This window comes from Nicotiana tomentosiformis, chromosome 3 (genome assembly GCF_000390325.3).
Source record: "Nicotiana tomentosiformis chromosome 3, ASM39032v3, whole genome shotgun sequence".
In the NCBI taxonomy this organism is placed as follows: domain Eukaryota; kingdom Viridiplantae; phylum Streptophyta; class Magnoliopsida; order Solanales; family Solanaceae; genus Nicotiana; species Nicotiana tomentosiformis.
In genome coordinates this window covers 108091065-108109019 of record NC_090814.1, presented here as the reverse complement: position 1 = coordinate 108109019, position 17955 = coordinate 108091065, and the positions used below count along the sequence as shown (strand labels likewise).

The 17955-nt window shown below is 37.4% G+C and overlaps 1 protein-coding gene across 1 annotated transcript; it reads left to right on the top strand.

The window, feature by feature from the left end:
- Positions 1–9827: 9827 nt before the first annotated feature.
- On the top strand, positions 9828–12612 carry LOC104119236 (probable pectate lyase 18). The gene is made up of 4 exons (XM_009630680.4): positions 9828–10100; positions 10303–11043; positions 11772–11910; positions 12018–12612. Exons 1-4 carry the CDS (start codon positions 9982–9984, stop codon positions 12240–12242), a joined length of 1224 nt encoding a protein of 407 aa, XP_009628975.1. The 5' UTR covers positions 9828–9981; the 3' UTR covers positions 12243–12612.
- The last annotated feature ends 5343 nt before the right edge of the window (positions 12613–17955 follow it).

The window sequence follows — 17955 nt, the reverse complement described above, 5'->3', positions numbered from 1 at the left end:
TAATGGTTGAGTGAGAGTTTGCTCGAACTCAAAATAAGAGTAGCCCGTAGGCTTAGTAGTCGAGTGAGTAATTCGAACTCGAGGTAATGTAGCTCGTAGGCTTATTAGTCAAGTGAGTGATTCGAACTCGAAGTAATGTAGCTCGTAGGCTTAATGGTCGAATGGGAGTTTGCTCGAACTCGAAATAAGAGTAGCACATAGTCTTAGTAGTCGAGTGAGTGATTCGAACTCGAGGTAATATAGCCCGTAGGCTTATTAGTCGAGTGAGTGATTCGAACTCGAAGTAATGTAGCCCGTAGGTTTAATGGTCGAGTGAGAGTTTGCTCGAACTCAAAATAAGAGTAGACCGTAGGCTTAGTAGTCGAGTGAGTGATTCGAACTCGAGGTAATGTAGCCCGTAGGCTTATTAGTCAAGTGACTGATTCGAGCTCGAAGTAATGTAGCTTGTAGGCTTAATGGTCGAGTGAGAGTTTGCTCGAACTCAAAATAAAAATAGCTCGTAGGCTTAGTAGTCGAGTGAGTGATTCGAACTCAAGGTAATGTAGCCCGTAGGCTTAGTCATCGAGTGAAAGTTTGCTCAAACTCGAAATAAGAGTAGCCCGTAGGCTTAGTAGTCGAGTGAGTGATTCGAACTCGAGGTAATGTAGCCCGTAGGCTTATTAGTCGAATGAGTGATTCGAACTCGAATTGATGTAGCCCATAGGCTTAATGGTCGAGTGAGTGATTGCTCCAACTCGAGATGATGTAGCCCGTAGGCTTATTAGTCGAGCGAGTGTTGCTCGAACTCGTTGATTTACCTTAATCCGGTTTGCATAATAAATGTCGAAATAGAGGAATTTTTCTTGGATATAAGATATTGGTAAAAAACTTTCTTTGTAAGTCATTATACATGTGTTCATGTTTTGCGTTAGGGCTCGGGCCAACTACATGAGCATGGTTCATTTTGACCATTTGGCTTTTACAATTTTTCCTATCGGAACCCTATTGTTATGAAGTAACTTTCTTGCATTGAACTTGATATATTTGAGGGTTAATGCCCCCCAGTATTCGAGGTCGATTGTAAAGAGGCCTCGGATACTGTCGAATTGTTTCTAAGTTAGCACGATCAATGGTTGCCTCATTAAAAACCTTACTGAAACACCCGTTTGGGATAAAATCGGTCTAAGGAAAAAAAAGTGCAACGCGTGCTTTCAGACCTAGGGCTTCATATTGAAGGATCCATCATTTCTCCTGATCGGACTCCTACAAGGGTCAATTTCGAAATATAAACGAATATGGGAGGGTCGTACCTTAGCAGTAATATCGTTTTAGGTGCGATACATTCAAATTTCTTGATAGTTGTTTGACGTTTATAATACCGAGCTTATAGGATCCTTTTCCGGCATTTTCGAGAACCTGATATGGTCCTTCCCAGTTTGGACCCAGTTTTCCTTCGTTTGGATTTCGGGTACTGAGGGTGACTTTCCTTATCACTAAGTCCCCGAGTTTAAAATGGCGAAGCTTGGTTCTTCGATTATAGTATCTTTCGATCCGCTGCTTTTGGGCGGCCAATCGGACGAGAGTGGCTTCTCGTTTTTCATCCAATAATTCGAGGCTAGTATTCATAGCCTCGTGATTTGACTCTTCTGTTGTATATCGAAACCTGACACTGGGTTCTCCGACTTCGACTGGAATCAAGGCTTCGGAGCCATATACTAAGGAGAATGGGGTTGCCCCCGTACTGGACTTTGATGTTGTTCGATACGCCCAAAGAACTTCGGGTAGGATTTCTATCCATTTTTCCTTAGCGTCGTTCAACCTTTTCTTTAGAATTTGAATGATAGTTTTGTTGGTCGATTCGGCCTGTCCGTTCCCATTAAGGTGATACGGTTTTGATAATATCCTTTTTATCTTATGGTCTTCGAGGAATTTCGTCACTTTGCTGCCGATAAATTATTTCCCATTGTCACACACTATTTCGGTGGGTTTCCCAAATCGGCATACGATATGATCCCATATGAAGTCTATAACCTCTTCCTCTCTAACTTTTTTGAATGCCTGTGCTTCAACCCATTTAGAGAAATAGTCAGTCATAAATAAAATGAACTTAGCTTTACTTGGGGCCGATGGCAGAGGGCTGACGATTTCCATTCCCCATTTCATGAATGGCCATGGGGATAGGACTGAATGAAGTTGCTATCTGGGCTGATGGATTATCGGTGCAAACCTTTGACATTTGTCACATTTTTGAACAAACTCCTTTGCATCTTTGTCCATATCGATCCAATAATATCCTACTCTGATTATTTTTCGGATTAATGAATCGGTACTGGAATGATTTCCACAAGTACCCTCGTGAATCTCACGTAGGACGTAATCGGTGTCCCCTAGTCTTAAGCATACTGCCAATGGTCCATCGAAGGTCCTTTGGTATAATGTTCCATCTGCAGTCAATACGAACCGAGCAGCTTTGGTTCGTAGGGCTCTCAAATTTTTAGGGTCCGATAGGAGCTTTCCGTTCTCCAAGTATTCAATATACTTATTCCTCTAATCCCAAGTTAAGCTTGTAGAGTTTATCTCGGCGTGACCTTCCTCGATCACGGATCTCGAGAGTTGAACTACCGTCCCCGAGCTGATCTCATCTTCCCCGACCGATGATCCCAAATTTGCAAGTGCATCGGCCTCACTGTTTTGTTCTCGAGCTATATGTTGTAAGGTCCATTCTTTGAAACGGTGCAAAGTTACCTGCACTTTGTCCAAATACCTTTGCATTCTATCTTCTCAAACTTCGAAGGTTTTGTTTACTTGATTTACCACCAGCAAATAGTCACACTTGGCTTTAATGACTTCTGCTCCCAAGTTTTTAGCTAGCTCGAGACCTGCAATCATGGCCTCATAATCGGACTCATTGTTAGTCAACTTAGTAGTTTGATAGATTGCCTAATAGTGTTACCCGTGGGCGGCTTTAAAATGATGCCTAGCCCGGAACCCTTGCCGTTCGAAGCCCCGTCTGTGAAAAGGGTCCATACCCCAGGTGATTTACCCGATTTCAATAAGAGTTTTTTTTCAACTTCGGGTATGAGGGTCGGCGTGAAATCGGCCACGAAGTCTGCTAAATTTGAGACTTGATGGCAGTACGGGGTTGATATTCGATATCGTACCCACTGATTTCAACGGCCCATTTGGCCAATCGGCCTGATAGTTCTGGCTTGTGCAAAATATTACAAAGTGGGTAAGTGGTTAATACGCATATGTGATGATATTGAAAGTACGGTCTTAACTTTCTAGAGGCGCCTATCAGTGCAAGTGCCAATTTTTCTAAGAATGGATATATAGTTTCTGCTTCTCCTAAGGTTCGACTTACATAATAAACGGAAAATTGCGTACCTTGCTCTTCTCGAACTAGGACACCACTTACCGCGATTTCCGATACTGCCAAGTACAAGCAAAGTTTTTCGTCTGTTTTCGGAGTATGAAGCAGTAGTGGGCTCGATAGATATCGCTTTAATTCCTCTAATGCCTGTTGGCATTCCGGGGTCCAAGTGAAATCGCTCTTCTTTTTGAGTAGAGAGAAAAATATGTAACTTCGATCTGACGACCATGAAATGAATCGATCTAAGGCAGCAATCCGTCCTGTTAGCCTCTACACAGCTTTTACACTGTCCACGATGGCGATGTCTTTGATGGACTTGATTTTATCAGGGTTAATCTCGATCCCCCGATTTGATACCATGAAGCCGATGAACTTGCCCGAACCGAACCCCAAAGCACATTTCTCGGGGTTGAGTTTCATGTTTTATTTCCTTAAAATCTCGAATGTTTCCTGCAAATGAGCTAAATGGTCCTCTGCGCGTAGGGACTTAACTAGCATATCATCAATATAAACCTCCATTGATTTACCTATTTGTTCCTTGAATATTTTATTTACTAGGCGTTGGTAAGTAGCTCCTGCATTTTTAGCCCGAAGGGCATCACATTATAACAATATGTTCCATACTTGGTGACAAATGAAGTCTTTTCCTAGACTTCCGGGTTCATTTGGATTTGCTTATACTCGGAATAGGCTTCGATAAATGTAAGGACCTCGTGGCCGGCCATGGCATCGATCATGCGATCGATGTTGGGTAGCGGAAAAGAATCTTTGGGGCATGCCTTGTTTAAATTCTTATAATCTACACACATTCTAAGTTTGTTCCCTTTTTAGGGACTACAACTACATTGGCTAACCATTCGGGATATTTCACCTCCCGAATGGATCCTATTTTGAGAAGTTTAGTTACCTCGTCCTTTATGAATACGTGCATTACCTCGAACTGGGGTCTTCTTTTTTGCTTCACCGGTTTGAACCTAGGGTCCAGGCTTAGCCGATGCATCGTTATATCCGGTGGGATCCCTGTTATATCTAAATGGGACCAAGCAAAATAATCTATGTTATCTATAAGAAATTGAATAAGCCTTTTCCTAAGTTTGGGGGTTAATCCCTTTCCCAGGTATACCTTTCGTTCGGGCAAATGCTTGATTAGTATGACTTGCTCCAATTCTTCAATCGTTGATTGGGTAGCGTCGGAATCACCAGGAACCACGAAGGATCGAGGGATCCTTTGATCATCATCTTCATCGATCTTCTAATTTTCTGGTTAGGTTAAGGCTGATATCTGTGATTGCTATTTGGCATCTCGTTCCCCTTTTGAGTCCGATCCCTTTATAGACGAAGGAGAGGATATCAGATTCGCTTCCTCGACGACAAACATTTCTCTTGCGGCCAATTGTTCTCCATACACTATTTTGACTCCCCTTGATGTTGGGAATTTAAGAACCTGGTGTAGAGTCGAAGGTACAACTCTCATGTTGTAGATCCATAGCCTTCCAAAAAGGGCGTTGTACCTCATGTCGCCTTCGATTACATGGAACTTCATTTCCTGGATGGTCCCGGCCACTTTTATCGGCAGAATTATCTCGCCTTTGGTGGTTTCACATGCCATATTGAATCCGTTTAGAACCAGGGTTGCGGGTACGACCTAGTCCTGTACACCGAGTTGTTCTACAACCTTTGATCTAATGATGTTGGCCGAGCTACCTGGATTAATTAACACACGCTTAACTTTAGTTTTATTCATAAGTATGAATATTACCAGTGCATCATTATGAGGTTGTATGACTCCTTCTGCATCTTCATCATTGAAGGACAAAGTTCCCATGGGTGCGTAATCCTAAGTTTGAGGTCACTTTTCTCTCATAATCGATGTCTTAGTACGTTTAAGCACCAGCCCTTGAGGGGTATCGATGCCACCGATGATCATGTGGATGACGTGCTGTGGTTCTTCTTGTTCGTTTTGTTTGCCGAAATCCCTGTTTTTAAATAGTTCTTCGCCTTGTTGCTTAAAAATTCTCGAAAGTGCCCTTTATTGAATAACCGGTCTACCTCCTCTCCTAGTCGCGTACAATCTTCCGTTCTGTGGCCATGGGTGCCATGATATTCGCACATTTGATTGGGATTCCTCTAGGCAGGATAGGTCTGCATGATGCGTCCGATAGCCGACACGATGGCGGATGCATCAATGCTGAAGTTATACTCCGATAACCGTGGTGCTTCCTTAGATCCGGTAGGCCTGTCGAACCCACTTCTGTTCATCAGCCCCCGAGACCCTTGACCTCGATCACTTCTTTTGTTGCTTTGTTCGGGGTTACGTCTCGATTCATTGATTTGAAGTTTTTATTATACGGTCGGTACCGATCCCTGATCGGACCTTGTTCTCGATTGATATCCCTTCGAGCAGCGGGTTCAGACCCCAACTGATCATCTTCGTCTCTAATTTTTGATTGGTACCGATTGTGCACATCGACCCAAGTGATAGCTGGGTACTCGATCAGGTTATGCTTTAACCGCCGTGAAGCAGTTGAACTTCGTTCGTTCAAACCTTGAGTGAAAGCCTGAACAACCCAATCGTCTGTGACTGGTGGCAGACCCATTTGTTCCATTTGAAAATGAGATACGAACTCCCTTAGCATCTCGTTATCCTTTTGTCTTACCTTGAATAGGTCCGACTTCCTGGTCTCGACTTTTATGGCCCCGATGTGTGTTTTTATGAAGGAATCTGCAAGCATAGCAAAAAAATCGATAGAATTAGATGGCAAATTATGATACCATATCATTGCTCTCTTTGATAGGGTTTCACCGAATTTCTTTAATAATACGGATTCGATCTCATCATCCTCTAGATTGTTCCCTTTGATGGCACATGTGTTTGAGGTGACATATTCATTGGGGTCGGTAGTTCCGTTATAGTTAGGAATCTCGGGCATGCAGAACTTCTTTGGGATCGGTTTAGGAGCCGCGCTTGGGGGGAAAGGCTTGTGTATGAATTTTTTGAAATCTAAGCCCTTCAATATTGGTGGTGCCCCCGGGATCTGATCAACCCTAGAGTTGTATATTTCCACCCTTTTGTCGTTTGCTTCGATCCTCCTTTCTGCCGATTCTATTCGTTTGGTCAGTTCTTCGAACATCTTAGCAATTTCGGAATTAGTCCCCGACTCCTGCTCATTTGATTTCACTATAGCTGGTTCCGTTGTATGGGCGATTTCTCGGGGTTGACTGGGCTCCGGCCTGCTTGGTATTTGGGTTTGACTCTGCAACTGAGCTATCGCTGCCTGTTGAGCTTGCAATATTTCAAAAATCATACACAAACTGATCCTGTTTTCCTCGACGTTATGGGTATCCCGAGCTGTAGATCGAGTGCCACATTGTATGCTAATTTCAGGTTTAGAATGTGGGTTCGCCTCAATGGCCACATGTGAATTAATGTCTATCGGTACTTCGATTCGAGCTCCAACGACGTTGACAAGCGGCCTTTCGGTACTGGGTGTCAAGTTATTGTTCTCATCTTGAAGATCAGCTTCGTTGTCGATAGGTAAGGCCATTTAATTGATAGTTTAGTCGTTGCTAATCTGAAATCAAAGATACTTCGGGAAACAAGCACAAAATGACGTGTTTTTGCAGATTCGTATCAAATAACCACTGTTATCCTTACCCCCACGGTGGGCGCCAAACCGTTTATCCGAAAAATGGATTGAATTAAATTTGTACGTAGTTTTAAGGGTATGTGGTATAACTTGACACGAATCGTAAAAATGAATAGAAATATCAAGTGTTGACTATAGAGAATAAAAAATAAGCAAACTTGGGAGGAAGATAATTTACAGATTAGGCAAGATGAATCAATATATCAAGTTAAAAAATGATAACTCTTCAATATATGGGTGTATGATATCTTAGTTATAATGTATGCAAAACCTTGGTCCTTACAGAAATAATAACCATCCCCTTTATAGTAGATGGATCTTACTTTAGATATAATTAAAAATGCATAGTGGGAGACCCATGATAAATCAGCTTTTCCATAATTCCTGCCAGGATTCTCTCCTCTAGTGGGATTGCAACGGCTATTGTCTATGAGCTTTATATCGACTCGAGCTCTCGATCTTGACTCGAGCTCGATTCTGACTCGGATCCTTGTATTGATTCGGGGTCAGTGTTGGTCGGTCTCTGCCTCATAAGCTCGATAACTTCACTTTGCATCATAGTTCGACTTGGATTCGAGCTCGATAATGATATCGAGCTCGACATTGATCGGTCCTTGGGCTCGAAGCTTGGTGACCTGACTTCGGACCTCAACCTAATACTATGAAGACGTTTCTCCGATCCAATGTATTGCCACTTAAACCAGTTCGTACGAAGGACTAACCGGTTTTTACCGTATATATCCTTCCCTTACGAAAAAACAATTTTTAAAAACAAAAGGGGGAATAACTCTTCTTTTAATTATAACATAATAAGTAATTATATTTTAAAAAAAAATATCCTTGACCGTTAGTTTTTTAGTTGAAAGTTACAGTGACCTCACTGCAAAAATAATAGAGTAAGAAAAGAAATAAAACAGGCGGACATAAAAGAGAAAAGCGAATAATGCATAGATTGCTTGTTACTAAAGGGTAAAATCAAGACAAATGATAAAGGTCCCATGCAATCTGGTAACTTTATATGCGTGATGCCAATGATTTTTTATAAACAAATATGGTAAAGTCTTCCTTTGGTAGAATCACTAAAATATTTGCATATGTGCGTGGATACATAGCATGCCATTCACTAATCATTTCTCCTTTTTCGATATTAAAGGATGCAACTACCTATATAAATGTTTAAATAACAGAAAATAACATCTCAAATTTTGAACTTTGAACGAATTAATGAGAACAATAAAAGAAAATTGATAAGGCAGGGGTTCCCACCCAAAATTGAGAATGGAAACACAATTTTTGCAGCTAAAGCCCAGAGTGACATAATTACGGTCGGTGACATTTGCTATCCACCGCCGGTCAATTTCTCTATCATTACTGCTTAGAAACGTCGTGTGCTAAAGTAAACAAGAAGCCTAAAAAATGTGCAGACAATAGCTTATTTTCTGTTAGGCATCGTTTGGTAGGGTGTATAAGAATATTGCGTAATAAGGTGTATTAGTAATGCATTGGTTAGTAATGCAAACATTAGTTATGCAGATATTATTTCTTATATACTATTTGGTGTGATGTATTAAAATTATAATGCATTGCATAATTTTTAAGAAAAATAGTAGTTTACAAAAATGCCCTCCATATTCTCAAGCTTTAAGGGACTTTAAGGATAATTTTGTCTTTAACCAACATAATGCATGCATTGGTAGCCTTGGTATTACTAATGCCATGGTTTTCTATGCATTATTTATACATAGGATAATATCAAGTATGATGTATAACTAATACAAGTATTAGTTATACACAGGTTAAAAAAATATACCAAACAAGATATTAATAATGCATAAAGCTAATGTTTGTATTATTTTTTCTAATACCTCCTACCAAACCACTGTGTTACACCCCAGAATTGCATCTTTTGCGTGTACATGTAGTTACAAATGGAAATCATTTTCCAATTTCTATCCAAAAAAGAGAGCAATTTCTTAGGTAATATAAATCAGATTTAACTTTTTCTTTCTATTCTTCAGGATTGAATAATCCAATCATAAGCAAAAGTTCAGTTCGCATGGATATCTTATAGTGCAGCTGTTGGAATATTATAATGGAGAATGGGAACGATTATCTATATATGCATGCAGCCCTTAATTATTCGTACACATTATTCAATGGTATAGAAATCGCAAATGACTTTGATTATTATATATAACTTGCATGCGGGAAAGGAGATATGGGCTCTATATGGCCAACTAATTTCCTTAATGTGTAATTTTGTATACATCAATTTCATTTCAAAAATATTAAAGAATGACTGTCTAGATTTTCTTTTTTTTTTTTCTTTCTAAAAAAGTACACATTGACCATGGCAGTCAAAGCGCAAAATTTGCCCTTTAGCTCTTTAACCCATAAGGGCAAATCGAATCACTTTGGTAATGAAAGGGGTAGAAACGAGACATTTTTTTAACAGAGGACAAAGTTGTTCCATTTTGCATAATTTAGTTTTGTATCACAGCTCTTGAGTTACTGTCCTCTTAAAACCCTACGTAAATACAGAATAAATTATACACGTAGCTGTCTTTTTTAGATCCTTTGCCGATTGTTTATTTGACATACTAGACTACCCATCATATGCTGAGTAAAAAAGACAATATAAGAGAGAGAAGAAAAGAAGAAGATATTGTACTGTGTACATGTCAGGTATGAATGCTTGCTTAACGGACAAAAACTACCATAGTACTCCTCTCTAGACTCTATCTATATCTATAGGTAAGAAGAGAGGAATCTCCGTAAAACATGTAATCACGAAGATAAAAGTGACCCCACCCCTTCCGTTTAATGACGCTAATTTCTCCACCTTTTCTCTCTTTATAAACTCCTCCATTTCCCTCTCTTTTCTTCTCAAGCCCAAATAACTTATATTTCCTCTGTTCTCTATATAACCCCACTGGAGTTCGTCTAGAGACAAAGCTAATTACAGACAAACAACAGACAAATATGGCCACTCTCTCTCTTTCTTTCCTCTTCCTCTTGTCTTCCCTTCTCCTTCTCCCGTCCCTCTTTGCCTCCTCCTCTCCCCTATCTAATCCTCAAGCTGTTGTAGATGAAGTACATAGGTACGTACATTTTGCTTGCTTCACATTAATTTCATTTATTTTAGTCCCACATTGTATATGTCGAGACAAGACTAACACTATTTTTAGCTAGCACACGATTTTCATATGTATATATAGCTCGAACAGAAAACAATGTTATGTACGTAGTAGTACGTTAATTAACAAGATTTAACAAATTTTTTTCTTTTTTGGGAAAATGCAGGAGCGTAAATGCTTCGAGAAGGAACTTAGGCTATCTTTCTTGTGGTACCGGAAATCCTATTGATGATTGCTGGCGTTGTGATCCGAACTGGGAGAAGAACCGCCAACGGTTAGCTGATTGCGCCATTGGCTTTGGCAAAAACGCCATTGGCGGTAGGGATGGTAAAATTTACGTGGTCACCGACTCAGGTGACGACGATCCTGTCAACCCAAAGCCAGGGACTCTCCGTCATGCCGTTATCCAAACTGAACCGTTGTGGATAATTTTTGCTAGGGATATGGTAATCCAATTAAAAGAAGAACTTATTATGAACTCATTCAAAACAATTGATGGTAGAGGTGCGAGTGTACACATTGCGGGCGGTCCATGTATAACAATACAGTACGTAACGAATATTATTATACATGGAATACACGTACATGATTGTAAGCAAGGAGGGAATGCTATGGTGCGGAGCTCCCCATCGCACTACGGGTGGAGAACTATTTCAGATGGTGATGGAGTGTCGATATTTGGTGGGAGCCATGTTTGGGTGGACCATTGCTCTTTGTCCAACTGCAAAGACGGCTTGATTGACGCCATTATGGGGTCCACAGCTATTACAATTTCTAATAATTTCATGACTCACCATGATAAAGTTATGCTCTTGGGACATAGTGATTCATATGTTCAAGACAAGAATATGCAAGTTACCATTGCTTTCAATCACTTTGGGGAAGGCCTTGTCCAACGAATGCCAAGGTAAAAATTTTTAAAAAGTAAATGATCACTATACACAATATTTCTTTTAACGATTTAAGTTTCATATATCAAAAGTGTAAAGAAACCGAGCTGGATCCAGGATTTAAATCATATGAGTTTAATTTTAAGGTTTTTAATATTGAACCCATTATATTTTTAAAGTTATGGGTTCATATCTACTATTTTTGTAATTTTCGTGAATTTTTACATATAAATTTTTACTCTGCGTCTAAAGTTATGGGTTCAGTTGAACCCGTTGTCAGTACACTACATCCACTTCTGTAAAGGAAGGGGAGCATTGACGTAAGTGGTAAAAAAATTTCATGTGACCATAAAGTCACGAGTTCAATCCGTGAAAACAATCTTTTGTAGAAATGCAATCTAAGATTCTGTACGATAGACCCTTGTGGTCTTATTCAGCTCTTTATATCGAAAGTGTAAAGATTTTTTATACTATGGATTTTAACTTGTAGTAACAATAGATTTTTACCGTTTTTGCAAATGGTTAATGCGTATAACGAAGATTTATCTGCAACTACTTTATGGCATATGATTATATAATTAATGTTTTTGCTCTGTTTAAGTGGTGCATGTGTTAAGCAAAGGACGCACCAAAATTTGGTTGTGCATTTTAAATGACGAAAAAACAGTTAGTAGTATTTAGAGTGGGGCATGTTTGTACAGTGTATGTTGAATTTAATGAATTATTGGCTTTTTGGAATATGCAGATGTAGACATGGTTATTTCCATGTGGTGAACAATGACTACACCCATTGGGAAATGTATGCAATTGGTGGAAGTGCTAGTCCCACCATCAATAGCCAAGGGAACAGATTTCTTGCCCCTGATATTAGGTTTAGCAAAGAGGTCAGTATCACTTGTTTTAATAATGTTCTCAAACTTAGGTTTATACTTTTTTGCTTTAGATTTAAGGGTAAATATTTATTGGAATTATATATATAATATATATGTAGGTAACAAAACATGAGGATGCTCCAGAGAGTGAATGGAAGAATTGGAATTGGAGGACAGAGGGGGATTTAATGTTAAACGGTGCATATTTCACACAATCAGGAGCTGGAGCCAAATCATCAAGTTATGCTAAGGCTTCAAGTTTAAGTGCAAGGCCTTCTTCTTTGGTCAGCAATTTAGTATCTGGTTCTGGCGCTCTCAATTGCCGAAAGGGTTCTCGTTGCTGATTAAGAGAAATTATTTAACTTGGTATAAGGTTTGGTTTTAGAAAAAAAATTAAAAATGATATGATTTGAAGAAAAAACATGTAATGAGGGAGGAAAATTAAAGAAAGGGACAGAAAGTATAGGTCCTATATATGACTAGGGACGTTGCACTTTTATTGTCTTTTTGACTCCCTTCAATATTTTTACCTTTTTCTTTTTCTTTTTGTTTTTTGTTTTTACTTTTACCCTTTTTGACTTGATTGTCAAATACAACCTCGGCCTGCCATTCTCAGCAGTTGGGACTTTATGCGGTTCTGTTGGTTTTAGATTTTAGAGAAAGGCAAGTTCAGAAGTGTTGATATATACATCAATATATGTATTTATTTTTGAATATTGTGTGTCTCACCCTGTCTATTTCACACAATCTATTAGAAATTGCAGAAGACAATACTCAATAATAGTGAGCAATGAACTGAAACTAAAAGTAAAGATGAAACACGATTTAAATATTTGTTTATAAAATAACTACCCATAACTGCTCATAATAAGTGTTTTGAAAAAACGGAAGAAGTTCAACTACCAATGTTTAACTCCATCAGAGTTGTAATTGAAGAGGCACACTAAAAGGCGACAAGTGTGTCATTTTAACTCCACATAAATTAGGAAACCGATAACTCACTTATGAATTATGCCAAGCAATATTGCAGATTATCATGTCTGTACCTACTTCTTAATTGTTATACAATTTTAATCTTCCAATGCTGACGTTAAACCTGTTTACCCTTGAAAACAGATAACAATTGAATTCATATATTATTTTAAGGATATGCGGGTTAATTCAATACAAATGGTTAATGATATTAGATTAAACAGATAAAAGACGTAATAGATTGTCAAACCAATAATGCGAGTGATCCCGGGTTGAGTAACAGCTTAACGAAGTGCTTGCCTTCGATCCCGAGCTCACGCTAATGAAGTACTAATGAACAAAAGTAAGAACTTTCAATAACAGAGAAAATAAGAGTATATTGTCTTGATATGCGTGTTACAATCGCTCGGCCCCATGAATAATAAGTTTTCCCTTTATATAGTAGGAGAATTTTACCATAAGTACAATTCTAAGAAAGGTAAGAATTTTTCGTTTCACCAATCACTGATTTTCTGTCGATACAGGCCGAGATTCGCGCCGTGATACCCGGTTGGGCACGAATATTACGGACCTTCGTTAGTCGTGTGCGGCCGTTTGATAAGGTTCTCCGAAGTCTCGAGGCCCCAACCGGACCCGGAGGGCGCGACTCCGATGCTTCCGAAGGCAGATGCTTTGCTCGAACCCGATACGAGGGCGCTCAGATTCCGATTCCTTACGACCATGTTCCTGCTCCGTTTGCCCTACCGGGAAACCGAGATATTTATCGAGTTCGATTTTACCCGTATACACAACCAATAGAATAATTAGGCCTCGGCTCATAGTCTTTAATTTTGTCCTTCCAATACTGAAACAATTGAAGAATTTATATTTTATCCCAAACGCAATTCCTTATTAGTTTCGTTTCATCAATTCTATTTAATCCTTGTACCAACCGTCCGGCATCGGTTTACTTTTATTGTTGTTTTGGCTTAGTTCTCTGCATTGAGTTGTTGAATTTTAAATTGAAGTTCGCTATTAAATAAATAGGGAAAATGCACATGCATTGATAATCTTCTAGTGGGACCTAATATATGAGCACTTATGTGCGGCAACTATTTGTTTTTTTTGAAAACTAAGGGGTCATTTAATAGGATATATTAAAGAAAATAACACCGTTATTAGTTTTGTATTATTAATCGTAGTATTTTTCAACTTATTAGTTATACATCATATTCAATAGTATTCTCATCAATAACATGATTTTTAATATATGAATAAGATACATAAAGATAGAACTACCCTTACAAAATCTTTAAAATATCAAATCAAACAGCGATTAAGAAATAATTTCAGTAATATAAACTAACAACTAAATCCAGTATTACTAATATACCATAGTTAATAGTATTCATATACAACCTACCAAACTACCCCAACTATTCAAAACTTTCTCCAAGACAGTTCTGTAGCCTTTTAGAAAATAGTACAGGAGCAAATAAAATACGAGGAAATTAGAAAACCCCAAAAGTAGAATAAAATGAATGAGTAAAATGGAAAAGGAAAAGCAAGGGAAGAATAAAATTTGGAAATCTTTGACTAGATTCAAAATTTAATTTGACCAGTTTCCAAATTTTATGGAGACAAGAGAAACAGAAAATGTCTGAGCATAGGTTCAGTATCAGATACGACAATCATGTTATGGATAATAGCTAGTCTTCCAAAAAAGCTCATTGTCACATGCTTTGGCACGCCTCTTCATACCAATGTGAGTGCCTCTCTTCTGATGACACCATAGCAAAATTCTTCATATAGAAATGGCCAAATGCTTGATTGTTTCAAGAAAAAAGGTAATTCATCCTCTTTTTGGACTAGCAAGTAACAATTTGTGTAATACTAAAGAAATAAAGTAGTACTAACAAACAAGATTACAAGGGTTTAGTACAAAAAGAAAAAGGTAAGATAAATAACAATTAAAAGAAAAGGAAAAAGAGAAGTTACAATGGGGTCTTAAATTTTCCCACCATCTTAGAGAAGAAACTTTACTTCGAACAAGAAGGTTGAAAAATATGGTGGAAAATAAAGTTTGAACCACTTGCTTTCTGGCAAAACAGTAAACCAAAGTCTACCATCCGTTTTACAATTTGTTTTGCTTTTCTTGTTTTTCTTTTGCCATCCGTAATTAATGCAACAAAGGTCAACATTATGTACTATGGATTTGGTTTACTTGCCTTAGAAATGTGAAAAATATCGGAACCAAAAATGATTCAACCATGTGGAAGACAAGAAAGCAAGAAAATTATTCACCTAACTGGAAAACAACTAACGATTAGATAAAAAATTGACGATAATGAAGACATTGTCCCGCTAAAAAAATGCAAGGAGCACTTTTTATTAATTAACTTTATATGATACAAATTTAAATTGATCGAAATTTCATTACGGATATCAAACATGAGGTGAAAATCCTTAAGCAGGAGTCTTAGAGCTTTCTGTAGTATAGTCTGCAAGCACATTTTTTATGTACAATATATATTAAATAAATAATGTTCCAACTTATCTGTCGGTGAATATCAACTTGTTTGTTGCTTTCACTAATGAGGTTTTTCTTACCTCCATCGATTAGATTAATGACAGCTTCATTGAAATGAAAGGTTTTGTTCTCACGTCCACATCAAAGGAAAATAATGATACCGTTAATTTCTTTGTTCGGTGGCTGACCTCAAAACTAGGTACAGATAGTTACTCTGTTCGTTTTAAATTAAACTATGTCGATTGGTTCAAATTCTATTTGTTGACTTAACCGAATATGTTAAGAATCTTAAATAATCCATTAAACTATTGAATGGACGGATTAAATTTGTTATCTATATGGGTCAATATACAACGTCCCAAACTCAAACATACAAAATCCAATTTGGCGATTTATGTAAATTTGTAAGAATTTTAGTTAATAATTTTGTTAGTCCCGCCAATATTGCTGTATTTGTAAATAATAATTCTGGGAAATATAAGTTATCGTAATGAAACAGTAATTAATTCGAGCCCACTGAATTCACAGTGTTTCCTTAAGGAATTTAATCCCTCCTAGTACCCAAGGTAATGGATTATTTCCTCCCAGGATAGAACGAATCACACACTGGTGTAGCGGTACTTCAAACCCCAGTGTTTCAGCGAACACAAATTTCGGTAGCAAATCATACTTACAGTTGCTTTGTTTGAAGTTAAAACAATGCAGAACAAAGAAGTAGAAACTCAGAAAATCGTATGGAAATGTTGAGAAGAAGGAGTGCAATGTATAGCCAAAGTTGAGCGTTTTCAGTTTGGTGTTTGTGTGTCTTTCTTCAACAGCTGCTGCACATATTTATAGCAGTCAGCTTTGAAGATGAACGACCCTCCACCCTCCATTGTGGAGCATGCACTAACTTATTTGTGGAACATGCACTAGCTTATTTGTAGAGCAAGCACTTGGCCATGGTGGGAAGAGCATTAGGCGGCTGTTATTACAGGTGGTGGTCAATACACAGATTGGAACATATCCGTTACAAATACGGATAATCTTACGTTAATATTTACTATTAACAAATAAATTTGGTCATCTTCCAATATGGGACAATGTCTCATTGTCAAGAGGGGAAAACTTAAAATTTTACTCAAAAATTTCATTTTTCCCTCCATTTTCCATTCACCCTCATTTTAAGACTATTTCATCTTAAATAAAAAATCTCTAACAAATTTATCCTTTATGTTCTTTTCGTCATAAAGTAAAGGATATGAGCAGAAAGATTTTATGATTATGGATTTTAGACCTACCACTCTTTTGTTTATTGGGTTTCGAATTAATTATTTATATATATTAAATATATTTTTAATACAAATACAACGTTTGAAAAAAATAGGAGATTGAAAAAAATAGTGAAGACTGTTGAAGTCTTCCCTAAATAGCAATTCTGTTCTCACCAACCCCGACGTCAAAATAATATACTACATTTTACTTTGAGAAATGCCTCGTTTTTTTCGTTTTCCATTAATAGTGATATTTTGTCTCCATAAAATAGCAGAAGTAATAGAGATCCGATCTGTTAAAATCGACGATATTCAATCAGAAAGGTCCAACGTAACAATTTTATAACATCTTGAAAAATTAAAAGGAAAGTAATGGAGTTGTGAAATTTTTGTAATGTAGGCCGAGATAAAGCTATTCCGTTTATAGAAGTAACATTTCTTGAGACTTGAGAGTGGTGGCTCACAGTATATTCATATTGAGAAATTTATTAAATATATATAAATATAAAATTTAGAACCCAACTATTAATATTTAAAGTTAACATTCTAAAATTCAGAACCCATAAAATTAAAATTCTAACTCCACCTCTAATTTAGTACCAAATCTTCTACTCCTATGTCACTTAAAACTGACCTTTTATTATCTGAGAATCTAATATATAATGGGCGTAAACTACTGTTACAACTTTGTATTTTCTAAACATTATTAACCTTAATTTGAATGATAAGATAAAAGATAAAAGAAGCTCAATCTGTATTTTTGTTATAAAGCCAGTTTCAAGCAATGCTGATAGTAAAGTTAGGAGCAGTTTGGATCGACTAAGAGAATTTATTGGGCTGTCAAGCCCAAGTATATCATAATTCAAAGCTTCAAATATTGTCTCTTCAGTATTTTAATATTAAAGCTTGATAATTTTATTAGATTCTTCGTTAATTTCGAGCCCGATCATTTGGGGGAAAAGTATGTGTATACAAATAACTCACATGTGAGCTATAGATTATCGATACATACACACATCCTTACAGAAATTTGATGACGAAGATGTTGAATATATGAAACGTGTCAATTATATTTATGATTAAAATTAAGAAGAATTAACCCAAATAGCCGCCCATCCCATCACTTAAACTAAAAATAGCCAGTGAATGTATAATATATGGATAATTTATGTATTACATGTGCATAATTGTGTATAATCAATGTATAATTTATGTATATGACTAGAAAAAGTAAACAATTAATATGGCCGGCTATTTGTGTAAAGATCCCTAAAATTAATAAACAAATGGACCCCTATTTAGAGGACATAGAGGCATGCCAAA

Bases quoted from the DNA above. Each gene is read 5' to 3' on its own strand.
- LOC104119236 (XM_009630680.4), top strand. From the start codon at position 9,982: ATGGCCACTCTCTCTCTTTCTTTCCTCTTCCTCTTGTCTTCCCTTCTC. The intron at 10,101-10,302 runs GTACGTACATTT...GGGAAAATGCAG, and splicing joins GTTGTAGATGAAGTACATAG to GAGCGTAAATGCTTCGAGAA. The intron at 11,044-11,771 runs GTAAAAATTTTT...TGGAATATGCAG, and splicing joins CTTGTCCAACGAATGCCAAG to ATGTAGACATGGTTATTTCC.